The sequence below is a fragment of the Orbicella franksi genome, chromosome 8, assembly GCF_964199315.1.
Source record: "Orbicella franksi chromosome 8, jaOrbFran1.1, whole genome shotgun sequence".
Taxonomy (NCBI): Eukaryota; Metazoa; Cnidaria; class Anthozoa; order Scleractinia; family Merulinidae; genus Orbicella; species Orbicella franksi.
Window position 1 is genome coordinate 16,368,235 of NC_138152.1, and position 13,737 is coordinate 16,381,971.

Here is a 13,737-nt window from a genome sequence, read left to right on the forward strand (position 1 = left end):
ATGATCACCATTTTAACCAAGGAGTGTGACTTTGGGATTGTAAATTAACACTGTATATTCAAGGACCAAACGCAAGCTTATTCGTTTTTCTGGTAATCAACAACTATATCTCCTTTATAGAAATTAAGAGCCTAATGAAGAACCTTCTGAATCTCAGGGATCCGGAATCCTAAATCCTTGAATCTGATTGGCTGATCCCGCGCGCTTCAGCGGTCCGGATTTTCCCATCCGGACCCCGAGTACGGACCCTTCCGAAATTTCCAATTTTGGCAACTTTTCAAGCTATTTTTTACATCATAAAACAGCGGAAAATATAAACATTCGATACTTTAACAACTTTTAAAGCTTTTTTTATCGTTTTTTGTGCCCGAAATATCAAACGCACGTGTACACCAGATTTGAACTGAACGGCTTTAATTAAAACACAATTCAAAGGTTGCTTTCAAAGTAATACCGAAGAGAAAAAAACAAATGCGCTATTTGCCGGCCTTGGTCGGTCCGTATTGGGAAAAACTGTACCCTCGGTCTTTAAAACTGTTCTCAAGACCTCAGGCATAGTTTTTTTTTCCCATATAGACCTCTCGCGGTCGGAAAATAACATGTTTAGTTTGGAAAAAATTCTTATTATAGTATGTAAATACGTGACACGATGAAAATATATGGACCTCGATTCCGTCTCGGTCCATAAACACGTAAAAAAAGAACTTGGCCAATATCCAGCCATCTTGATCTCACGCGGGTTTAATAACCCATATATATTGCGTTTTAAGATATTCAGAATGATCAAAGTTAAGATGAATTATTCCTGTATGCTCGAGTTGACAGAACGCAAATAAACTCAGGAACCATCAGCCACCAAATATTCAGAATCTCACTGCAAATCAAAACACTAAGCTGTTATTTAAGCTACCCTCGATTGCTTTAAGCGTTTTGTTTTCATGTCCACTTTGCTTGCACAAAAGGTGAAGACCTCCCTCCTTAACCCCTCTACGCAGCCGCCTACGTAAAATTAAACCTCGGTTCGCATATTTCCTGAGGAGTGTGTGGAGAACAATAACAACGTCTGCGGAGGAGGCTATATGCTTGGGTCAATACCTTAATTTTGTTTCCAATACGAAACCCATTTAGACTACAGGGCAAGTGTTTCCTATCAAGGCAGCTGAACTGAGAGAAGTCAATTCCACAAACGGCCTATGTCTCTGTTCCAGACTTTGTGAAGCCTAACGCGTCAACTACTTCAAGGCTACAACCTTAATTTTGTTCCTAATAACAAACCCATTAAGCCCACTTGAGGAATGTTTCCCTTCAAGACATCTGAACAGAGAGAAGCCAATTTCACAAAGGGCCTTAATTCAAATACGAAATCAGCCAGGGTAGGCTTTTAATTCATAGAAGATACAGGGGAAATTTTAATTCTAGCTCAATATACTAACAAAACTCACCTAAATGTTACAAAGTTACTGTGGCGAATTAGTAATTATTAGTAATTAAAATTACCTTAAAATATTGTTTTCTTTTCATGGCTTACTGTCCAGCGAGAGATAGGGCATAGTAAAAGATATACAGCTCCAGAGGAAAGAACTGTATATCGAGAGAGGCTTAATGCGGGGCTTAATAGATCACGAGATGTTGGATTTACATGAAAGTGAACTTGCAGGCAAAACTCATTCTTATATAAAAATTTTTATATGAAAAGTTTAGCGAGCATATTAAAATTTGAAGACATGGTAAAAGAAAGTGGGAAATAGACTTCCTTCCTGTATGGAGCTCAGGAAACATGCACGCGAGCCAGATTAGCCAAGCGCGAATTCTCGATTATGTGTTTGTTTATGTTGCTGCGAATTACTGTCACTGTATGATGATGCTCCCATATTTCGTCTTTAATGCCCTCTCTATTTACGTGTTACTGAGATTGATCAACATTTCCAGTCACATTAAAGCTCTAGAAAAGTTATCAAAGCATGTGTTTGTGAAATCTTTCTCGTGTCTTTTACTGACACTGCAGAAAAGAACTTCAGCTAGCCGGCAGCCGAAAGAGTCGTCAAACTACTCACATCAGTCTCTACTTGAAATTGGCGCGCATTAAGGATCTACACTGGCTAGCCATGCAGACCATGCGCGTTATCTGATTGTCTTTTGCTTGTTATTTGGTCTCATATCTCAAATCTAAACTCAGTCCTACACAATGAACACGTCACAATCAAATTAATAAAATGCTGGTTACGATATTACGATCATTTATGTGCTTCAATGAAATAGCCTAAAGAAACGTAAAAATGTCGAGGATTGCATAGTCCGTTACAGGCTTCGCTTCAAGGAACACAGGTAGTGAAGTGTGAGCTCTTCTGACAAGACAGGGAAATTAGGGCTAATGATGGACGAGCCAATATCTAAACCGAACGATGTATGACGTCGAGGATTGCATAGTTTGTCATAGGCTCCGCTTCAAGGATCACAAGTGTTGAAGCGTGGGCTCTTCTGACAAGGTAGGGAACTTAGGACTAATGATAGGTGAGGCAGCACTGAATTACGTAAACCGGAAAACGTCCTTACAGCTTCCCTTCGTAGCGTGTGTAGAATGTGTAGACTCAAAAGTCGACTAAAGTGTAATAAGAAACTATATGTTCTGATATGTACTCTTTCCTATTCGTGTTGATATGATGTTCGCTACAGTGACACGATTTAATTTCAGACATAACTGTGATTGAGTATAAATTGGAATCCCCTGTTGTAATCCTAATATACGCAGCTGTATGTCAAACATGCATCTATTGTCAATATTATGAGGTTACAAGAAGCTTAACATACAGTATGGCCGTTTACATGTTAAATTAGTATGGCACTGCGGATTTTTTCCAGTGGGTTCCCTATCTATCGGATCATACTTTAAAAAATAATGTTTGTTAATTATTTGATGCCTGAGTGATTTTTCCTGTTTCGAGGTACTCAATGTGTTATATGCCCGAAATAACAATAATGCAGAGCAAGTCATGCAAAGCAAGTCATGCAAACCAAATCAAACTTCAGAACATACAGTTTCCCTTTCAGCGACACCCCCTCGCCAGTTGCCGATATTTCGGAGAGTATTTTTTTTACCGTTGTGTCCCTGAAACCCGGAATTCATAAAGCCTAATATAAGTAACAAAACCAGAGCACTGGATAGGGACGTATATTCTTAGTCACAAACGCATATTAGCATACCCAGCCCACTAAATTGGACGGATATCCGTTGTTGGTTTTTTTTTTTTTTTTTTTTTTTACGTCAATAACCTTTTCTGTCAGATTACCCACTGGAGCAGCAACAGTAACTATTTAACGGCGCAAAGAGCAACATCATTTGATTCATTCGGAGCTTGTTCAATAAGGACATATTTTTTTAATTCTTCCAGACATGAAACTTGTAAGAAACGAAGACAACGCAGCTTGCCTCAAAATACAAGGCCATGCCAGCAAAACCCTAACGGTATTGAATACACAAAGACTCTCAGGAATATTTTGTGATGTTAAATTGATAGTGGATGACATGGAGTTTTCAGTCCATAGGGGTATTCTGGCAGCTAACAGCAGCTTCTTTCTAGCCATGTTTACCGCAGAAATGTTGGAAAAGGACAAGACAAGAGTTACTCTGAGCAGTGTTAGCAAAGCAGCAATGGAAAGCATATTGGGATTCATGTACACGGGCCAGATACAAATTGACTTGGCAAATGTGTTTGAACTGTTACAGGCGTCCAATTTTCTTTTCGTAGACGAGATTAAGAAAGCATGTTGTCAATTTCTAGAGAGCACAGTCGACATGGAAAACTGTTTTACGATTCGTACGATTGCTGATGCTTTTTCTTGCGATGGTCTGACTGAAACAGTGACCCAATATATCAACCGACAGTTTACCGAACTTGCCAAAACAGAAACGTTTTTTAAGTTGGCAAAAGAAGATATTGTCAAATTTCTGTCCAGTGACGATATACAAATTGAAAACGAAGAGCAGCTTCTTGAAATCGTAAAAGAATGGATAAATTATGATCCGGAAGTAAGGAAAGACTATTTTACTGAATTCTTGAAATTAATTCGGCTGCCGTTAATTTCTCTGCCAACCAATGACGGCAACATAGATCGAGAGGAATTGAACCAACTCACGGTTTTCCCAAGAGTTAAAGAAGAGCCCTCTGCTGGACAAGTTGGCAAAATAATCGCAAGAAAGTCATGCCGAAGTGTTGAAGTGATTGTGGTGGCAGGTGGATGTGATAATTCAGCCATCCTCGACCGTGTCTGTTGTTTCATTCCTGCTGTGGAGAAATGGATGGATCTGTCACGCATGAAGATCCCTCGATGGAGGTATCGTAAAATGTCGCAGTCTTTGTGTCCCACATTTACTATCAAACTTATAAAGCCGTGAATGCCTAAAATATGCCAGGTAGAATTTTATTGTGTTATAACCAATCACAAAGCGAGATCTTCAGACAACGTAAACCACAGAAAATGGATAATGAATGATCGATCACGAAACAAATTTAATTGGGTCTCCTCCATCTTAGTTGTACGGAATTCACATAATTGTTATCCCATCCTGGTTAAACACTAGTGATGGGGGTCTGAGAGATTTTTAACTATTTTCATCATTACGACCGCCAGCTCAACCATCCAAATCGGGGTCACGCTGATTTCCTGATTACAAATATGCTACTTCCTCTCTTTTCTTCTCGGTGGCAGACAAGAAGTAACTTCTGCTCGCAAACACTCGATAGGTTTCTGTTACCTAGCAAAACCGCCACAAATCCGAAATCCCTCAAACCATGAAAGGAATGTGGCTCTCGCTACAACGGATACTAAGGAATAGCCATTATTTAGACTTTCGCATTTATGCCAACTCTCCCGGATTATCCGGGAGTCTCCCGAAAACCAAAACCAGATGGGAACCCATCCGTTTTCTGTGTTTCTGTGCTCTAAAGATCTCCCTTGTAATTGGTTATAACACAATGCACACTCCACTGAGACATATTTTAGGTGTGCACGGTTTTATAAGTTTGACAGTGAATAAAATCTAGTTTTCGCTACATTGACTATAGTGCGTTTTCACGCGCGTAACCAGCAGCCACGAAAATTTGTTGGAACAAAAGAAAGTGTTCAGATAAGAAAAGAGTTGAACTTTAAGGAGATTGGTTTAGGACTCTAACATGGTCGCTTGTTCGTTGTTTTGGGACATCAATATGGCTGCCGTGACGTCAAGTGAAAACACTCCGTATCACGTAAAATTAGTGTTACTGTTATAAAATAAAAGTAGCTAGTAAAATTTATAAAGCTAATGCAATATTTTTCTACCTTATTGGTGATTACAAATGACATTCAGCTACTGTAACAAAACCAAAAACTGCTCCCAAGACTGCTGTTTCCTGATAAGAATGTAGCATGAGGTAATTGGGCTTAGCTGAGCTTGCCTGTTTCGGGGTAAATCACAGACTTCAATTTTCAGCACGAATTTTATCAAGAAAGCAGGAAATTGGATCATACTGGTCGAAATGTCAACAGTGTGTCCGGTTAAAAAAACAAAAGCTATTCCAGTTTAGCCTAAAACTATTTTTCAGCTAGCCGTTGCTCTTAGTGCAGAGGAGTTATCACAAACTGTACGGCAATTGCTCAGACATAAGTTTGCTATAATTTCCTTGGCAAAATGATGACGCGACTTTAGTATCGCGGCGGCGAGGTCCGCTCAGCCATGTTCAAGAACAAAAGGGTTTACTTCATTTCAAAAAAAATAATAAAAACTAACTGAAAACTAGTTAGAGATATGGCATGTGATTCTATAGTTTGGTGGCTATTATTTCTTTTGCTATGGATTTACACCATATTGCTAGTTGTGATGTTAGTTTATTACTTTCCTTCAGGCTTCAAATGATGAGCGTGGAGAACAAGCTTTTTACCATCGGTGGACTCAGAGACGTTTGTGTCAGAGATCCCTTAGTTCCTTTCGTGGAACGTTTTAGCGGCCAAAAGAACACATGGGATGCAATTGATCAGCAACCTGCAGTACAGGATGTGGAGCTGGATTCATTCTGTGTAGTATTCACTGGCCGCGGTAGCGTCCTTATGACGGGGGGGCTGGATCCAAGGACGAACAAATGTACATCCCACGTTTGTTCTGTTAAACTTAAAGATGTCCCTTCAAGTGTGGTACAGCTGACATCCTTGATTTGCCCCAGAGCCGGTCACTGTCAAGTGTTGGTAGGAGACTATGTGTATGCTATTGGCGGATTTCAAACTCCAAACACACATGTTACCTCAGACGTGATTCGCAGTGTGGAATGCTATGATATAGCTAAAGGTAAGTCTACAATGACCATATTTGTTTGTGGAAGTGTACAAGTTGCAATTGAAAACGTGGAAAAAGGAAAATCTACACGATAGCTCAGTGAGCCCATAACTCGAATCAGCCAAGAAGCAGATTAGAATGATTTGACAGTTTTCAGAAGTATTGGAACGCATGCAGTCAATTTGATTGAAATTTTTGGCGCACAGTTCATACTGCTTTTACCATTGGTTTTGGAATTATCTAGTGTCTTATTTGTATAGGTAATCATACAGTTTCGAGTTTAATTTGGAATTAATTTGCACGAGTGAGTTTTTCAAAAAGCTGAAATTGCACTGGCCGCCTCGGCGAGCGCAATTTCAGCTTTTTTAAAAACTCACACGTGCTAAGTAATTCCAAATTGAACGAGAAAAACCGTATGATTACTTATTAATAATAAAAACATGAAAAAAAATCGCCTGGAGGAAATGCCGGAAGATCTTTCTGGAAGCCATTTTTGTTCTCTCATTCGAGAAAACTGTTTTCAAAGTTTCTGCACTAAATTTTCGTCGTCATTTTACGTGATATCATTGGCTTAAAAAATTTCTTTATTTCTTTCAGCCAATCATAATCTAGAATTCCGATGTGTAATTTGCACTGGTGTTACACTTTTTCCACTGATGTTACACTTTTTCCACTGGTTTTGCTCTCAGCCAATCAGAATCGAGTAATTTTGTCATGTATATTTTTAAACGACTATAAATGTATTTAAAATGATATGTTCCAACCTCCAACACTCGCGTGCTTCAACGTAATTGGTCCGCTTATTAACAAGGACAAATTCTCGTGTAGCGATTGGTTAAAACATATTGGTGCTCTGGGTTAAAGTCTTTGCACTGTAAAGCTGAATTAAAACTTGAACTTTGAGTTGTTAAAGTGCCACTGAAACGAAATTTTCGTACTCTCTTTTATTATCCCAATCTATAGTTTCAAACGTGCTTAAAGTAATGGTGAACTTTATTTCTGTCAAATCCTAACGGAAAGTGCTTTTTTTAGCTGTTGAAATCGACTTTTTGGAGCGAAACTGTGTCCGGGCTCTAGAACCGAGTTTAAGGACCTTGTGACGTCACTGGTTGTATTCACGCAAGAAGCGCTATAGATTCTCTCTTGTTTTCACTTGATTTATTCAAGTTTATTCTTCATATTGTCGATACCTACTAGTTTTCTACCTTGTAATTTCTGTCCAGCCTTGACAGGAAATATACATCATAAACGTTGGAGAGCGCCAGAGAGTGTAGATTCACCAAAATAAATGCTACAGATTAGAACAGCTCAGTATACTTTTCGAACATCTTGAGTACTCGATTGGAGATTTCGAAGACGAGTGTGGCAACTTTTATATCACGTCCTGAAGCCTAAACACGATATTTCGTCGTCTGTTTTCAGCCTGGTTCTGAAATTTAGATTCTCACGTTTATCTAAGGTCTATTAACAAGGTTCGAATATATCCTCGGCAACTTAACTGCATTAAAAGCCATAAGCGCATCAGCCATCCGCACAATCACGAAGTTATTAACGGTCCACAAGCTTTGAGTCGAGTACTTCTTTGCACACAGAGGGCATGTTTTTATGATACTAATAAGTGAGAGTTCTTGTGGTAGACAAAATGAATCTTTAAAAATTGTGGTCCGCAGCAGGGTTTGCTTTATCGCCGCGTACGTATCAGTGTAAACAAAGCGGAAATTTCGCTTCTCTTTTACACGTATCTCCCAATTGCAATATTTCACGGCCGATGAATTACTTTGAGTTCTTTAGCACAAACTTATGTCTATGATCTTCATTTAATAGTATCCAAGTTCAAAACAATTCGTTAAAACGTCACTAGTTTACACTCCTTTCGAAGGTTCATTAAACAGAATTTGAACTAATTTGCATATATGACCTTTCGCCGCCGATATTGTCACGCTTTCTCTCGTTTCCTGAAAACATACCTGTAGGGTCATGGCAGCTTAGTTTGCCTTTATAGTTTAAATTCGCTCCCTCGTATAAAAGAAGAGGGTTTCTTAAATTGTTGCTGTTGTGATAACTTGTAGGATGTAGCAGATACAACTGGACTAAAGGTCACTGTGGCACAATCTCGTCCGCGGTGAAACTCACAAAGCGTCCGGTTTCCTCGAAGCGAAGCGACTCGAAAACTCGAAGCGTTGTTGCTGCGATTCGTGCAGCAGCAGTCCGGATAATATTTTCAAAAGCCGCTTTCTCTTGTTTTCATGTTTTTTTTTTTTACTTTATGAGTGTAGATATTGTTTAATTGAGTGCTGGCCATTTCACCAAGAGTCCCGATCATTTTGCGATCTAAGAACTCCCACTCGTTTGCTTGCTTACATAAAATATCCTGCAAATATCCAATTAAATAAACTGGAAAGCCCCAGGATCGACTCTCCACCTCTTCATGTCTAAGGCTACTGTTATTATCTGCTTTAAAGCTCTGAGATGTCCTTAAGATGTTTTTTGGGGGCCTTCGAACAGTAATCTCTTCCTCCATAATCACTGTAATTTTCAGCGCGGCATGAGAGTAATACGACCAGTGACGTCAATAGGCTGTTTTGGCCGCGCCAAAATGGCCGCCAATTTTGGGCTTAACCAGCCAACTTCGAACGGCTAAAAAAGCAGTTTGCGCTTACCGTATGCGAAAAAAAAGTTTGCAGTGTTTCCAAGTAAGGTTGAAACTTTATCACTAAGCAAAAATCTCACATACGAAAATTTCGTTTCCGTGGCACTTTAAGTAACAAAGTCCTTTTAAATCACAAGGTCCTGTTATGTATATCTTATTGATCAAGCTTTCTTGGGACTGTACCGATAAAATATCTATGTCATACACGTTAATTCGTAGAGTGTATGTCTAACAAACACATTATTTAAAAATAGTGTGTGGCTGATCAAAATGGTAACAAAAAGAATCAAAGGAGACCTATGGCCAAACTCGTGGATTAGGTAATCTAGAGATGAAACCTATTGGTGAGCTTCCAATTACTGGTGTATTATTAAATGCTGTTAAAACAAGCCGGGTTTGTACCATGCAAGGTCGCACTTAACTCACAAAGTGTAGGCTTTTTTTCGTTGGCCTTTTTTGCACGCATATTACAAAGACATACGTCCAGAATAGCTAGGGTGGCAAAATTGCAGCAGAACATGGAGTGGTAAAGGCTAAGGGTTCTTGGGTCACAGAGGACACTCCTGCCCAACAAATCATAGAGTACTCTCCCCGCTCCCCCGCTTCCCTCACACCCAGATCTTGATGTTGATTTGCCTGCTGGAAAAATTTGCATGTATTCAAGTCGTACGAGCTCACAAACGTTTTTCATTGCATTTCATTCAAGGTTATAGGTAACGTTTCTTATGAGACAGTACTTCTTTTCCAATGTGGAACCGCTTGTCTCTATATATATTGCACGTAAAATACATCAAAGTAAGAGACTCTTTTGCAAGCATTTTCAGTGTTGATCAGACAAATCTGTCGACCATAAATATGTGTTCCAACAATAATAATAACAGCTTTATTGAAGTGTCAATATATTTAGTATTAACTAATAATTGGGGGCAAGCTCACAGGGAGTGTATCTAATTGTCGAGAGTCGAGAGTCGAGAGTCGAGGGTAAAATGTCGAGAGTCGAGGGTAACATGTCGAGGGTCACATGTCGAGGGTCGAGGGTAACTTAAAAAAATATATTAAAATAAAGCAAAAAATAAAAAAAATAAAAATAAAAATAAAAATATATTATATATGAAATAAATTGCTGAAGAAATCAAGACAGAACTTTCTTTCGCCAGCTTTTGTTTTTTGAGTAAAGCGCTGCGTGACACGGCCAAATGACCTCTCGCTCCTTATAGTCTTGGGCGGCGAAACCAAGAGCGCTGTCTGTACTGTCACGCAAACGTAAACTCTTATCAGAGGAAACATGCACACTAATTTTCATTTCCGATAATCACGCTTATTATCTCCATTCAGGATTGTAGAACATTATTATAAACCAGTAACTATCTTTGTTTTCATTGTTTTCATGCCTTGTTCTAATACTCGCTAAGCAAACAAAATTAACGTAAACACAGTGGATTGAAATAAGGTTATGTGACGTACTAAAGAATAGAGGATCTTATCTTAGCCTCAATGCCTTGCTGTTTGTTCATTGACTACCCAAGATAACATTGGATACATTCAAATAGTTCTCTATATAAACTAGAGAGAACTGTTTGAATGTTTCCGATGTTATCTTGGCTCACACAACGTCGTAGAGGTAAAATAATATTTCGGCTGGCGTCAGGTTTAGGTGTTTTTTTTTGTTGTTGTTTTTTATTATTGCATACACACATTACTTACACTACTAAGACTTCTTACAATACTAACATTACCTACAATACTTACATCACTTACAATACTAATATCACTTACGCCACTACCGACATTACTTACAATACGACCGTTACTTACACTACGATTACTACTAAACAGTACGATTGCACACAACAACTACTACAGATGCTCTGCCTACACAACTGATAATACAAATCTTGCTCTACATTGTACTCTAATTACACAATTACTTTTTGTGTTAACAAGATACTTTATATAAAATTACAATACAGGTATTTGAATTATCATGAATGTACATATAAATTTACATAATTTAGAAGCAGTACTTACTCCTTTACAAAAAAAAATTGGATTGTTATTCAAAACTAGGTTCCATTTTGCCTGAAAATATTTTGAGCTTAAGATGCTTTGAGAGGCTATAAGCTTTTCAATTTCATATTTTCTCTTGACCATATCTTCGAAAGGCAAAAAGAGAGGGATTTGTTTATTTTTGCGACAATTCCATAAATAAATTTTACCTAAAATGATAAAGTAGTTGGGCAGGTTAGATCTCTGATCTAATATTCATAATATAATGTTAATATATTCCAGTTCTATTTGCTCCCTGGCTACTGTCAACCAAAAGTTTGCAAATTTAGTCCAAAATTCTGTTGAGAAGGAGCATCGATAAAAGAAATGTTCTAATGTTTCTCGAGAGGTTTGACAAAACGTACAAAGATCACTTTGAATCCTTCCGATTTTTGCTAATCGGGTATTCCAAAACAAAATGTCGTTTAAAATTTTGAACTGAAAACATTGTACAAATGTTTCAAGAGCAACTGATTTTGCCAGTACAAACGCTTTTCGAGTCTCTTCTTCACTTAGGTTAAAATCTGACATTAGTTTAGAGAACCCTCTTGAATGTTTGGCTTTTTCTTGAATGAGAAAAACATAAAAGTTTCTACTCTTGCTCGAGAGAGGATCAAAATCTTTGTTACCACATTTTAACTCAAGTGTATTTGAAACGTTTCTATCGACGATGAGATTCCTTAAATGCTTTGGCACAGAGCAACGAACAGCAGACCACGTCAAGTAATTTGAGCCTATTAGTCCCCTGTCCTTTGCTATGTTAAAGGATTCAACATTGTTCCGAGAATACATTAAGTCGCTGATAAAAATTACCCCAGCATTCATATAGGTATGATAACAGATCAGTTTGCCGTCTATCTTTATATTACAATTATTCCAAATTATAGAGTCAAAAGCTTTAGAATCCGTTGAAAAATTTGAGCGAAATTCAGACCACCACTGCAGCATTTCTAAATAAAAAATCGAATTAATATGATAGTCATTAATATTATAGTTGCAGTGAAAAAAGAAAAAACCTCCATAAGGCTTGAGCAAATGTCTAAGATAACTTTTCTATGGAGACGGTTCAGGATTAAAAACTTTCAAAATCCATGCTAATCTAAGAGACTTAATTGAAGTCTCTAGATCAGTGAGATTTAACCCACCATAGTCAGAACAATTAATAGTAACTCTTCTGGTTATTTTATCAGGCCCTTTCCACAAGAATTTATATATTATCGTTTGAATCAGTGATATAAATTCCGAGGGAGGTGAGAGGATAGAAAATATATATACCAATTTAGGGAGAAGAAGACTTTTAATGATTGATACTTCACCAAATAAAGAGAGAACTCTCCAGCTCCACTGATGTATTTGTTTTTTAATTTCGGTAATCTTGTCTTAAAAAGTTTTCTGAAAGGACACTTCTTTGTAATAACTGTAGTGTACCCCAAGAGCTTTTACGCTTTTGCACCATTTTAAAGATAAGGGTCTCTCGGGGCTGTCATGACACGAACCAATCCACATTGCCTCTGTTTTAGTATAATTAACCTTTAAGCCTGGTAGTTTTGCAAAACGATCAAGTAATTTAAAGAGATTTTGTGCAGATGTTAAATCGGATAAAAAGGCAGTGAGGTCGTCTGCATATTGGACAGGTTTCCATTCCTCTAAGTCTAATTTAATTCCTTTAATATCGATACTAGTTCGGATCGCAGTAGCTCAAGTTTCAGTTGCGATCACAAATAGATATGGCGACAGAGGATCCCCTTGTCTAACACCTCTGCTTAACTCAAAATTAGCAGAAAAAGATCCATTGTTTATAATGCAACTGGACACTTTACATTTTTTCACCCATCTTACAAGACTGTGACCAAAGCCGAAAATTTCTAAGCATTTAAACATAAAATTCCATTCAAGGCTGTCGAATGCCTTTTCAAAATCTATGAATAATAATATACCCGGAATATCGAATGTTTTAGTGTATTCCATGACATGTAGAATTGATCTAGCTGCTTCCCCTATGTATCGACCTGAAACATATCCAGTCTGATTGCTGTGGATTATCTCTGGTAAAATTTTAGTAATTCGTGTTGCTATTACTTTGGATGCTATTTTAGTGTCAACATTGGTGAGAGAAATCGGTCTCCAATTTTCAAGACGGGTTCTGTCTTTACCTGTTTTTTCGATAAGTGTAATGACCCCTTGCCTTTGTGAGTTGGATATTTCTCCCTCTTCATAAGCCTCGTTAAAGCTTTCGACCACCATTTCACCGATTGATGACCAAAAGACATTATAAAATTCAATTGGCAGACCATCATTTCCAGGAGTCTTACCTAGTTGGAATGTTTTGATAATGTTTTGGCATTCTTCAATTGTTATTTTTCCTTCGCATTTCTCACTTGCTTCACTTGATAGCTTTGATAGATTTGGATTTTCAAAGAAGAGTGCTGCATCTGGAGTGTCTAACTTTGTTTTGGAACTGCGGTGCAGCTTAGTGTAAAATTGCTTTTGTGCGTTCATTATCAAGAGTGGATCGGTAGAGATAACTCCACTAATATATAATTTTCTAATATGTTTCTTAATATGGTTACGTTTCTCCAAATTTAAAAAATATCAACTAATCTTTTCTCCGTGTTCGTGCCATTGTGCCCTTGCCCGTATAATTAAACCTTCAACTTTTTTGTCATACATCGATTCAAGTTCGCTCTTATATCTTTCCATTGTTATTCGCGTATTGTCACAGGGATTATCTTGAAAG

General features: G+C 37.8%; 1 protein-coding gene across 1 annotated transcript in view; it reads left to right on the forward strand.

Annotated features, from left to right (window-relative positions):
• The first annotated feature begins 2,723 nt into the window (after positions 1–2,723).
• LOC145494856 (kelch-like protein 28) overlaps positions 2,724–13,737 on the forward strand; it is a 14,349-nt gene continuing 3,335 nt past the window's right edge. Inside the window, exons 1-2 of the mRNA XM_081474423.1 lie at positions 2,724–4,332; positions 5,880–6,316. Coding sequence (XP_081330549.1) covers positions 3,392–4,332; positions 5,880–6,316 — 1,378 coding nt within the window. The 5' untranslated portion in view covers positions 2,724–3,391. The remainder of the gene's footprint in view (positions 4,333–5,879; positions 6,317–13,737) is intronic.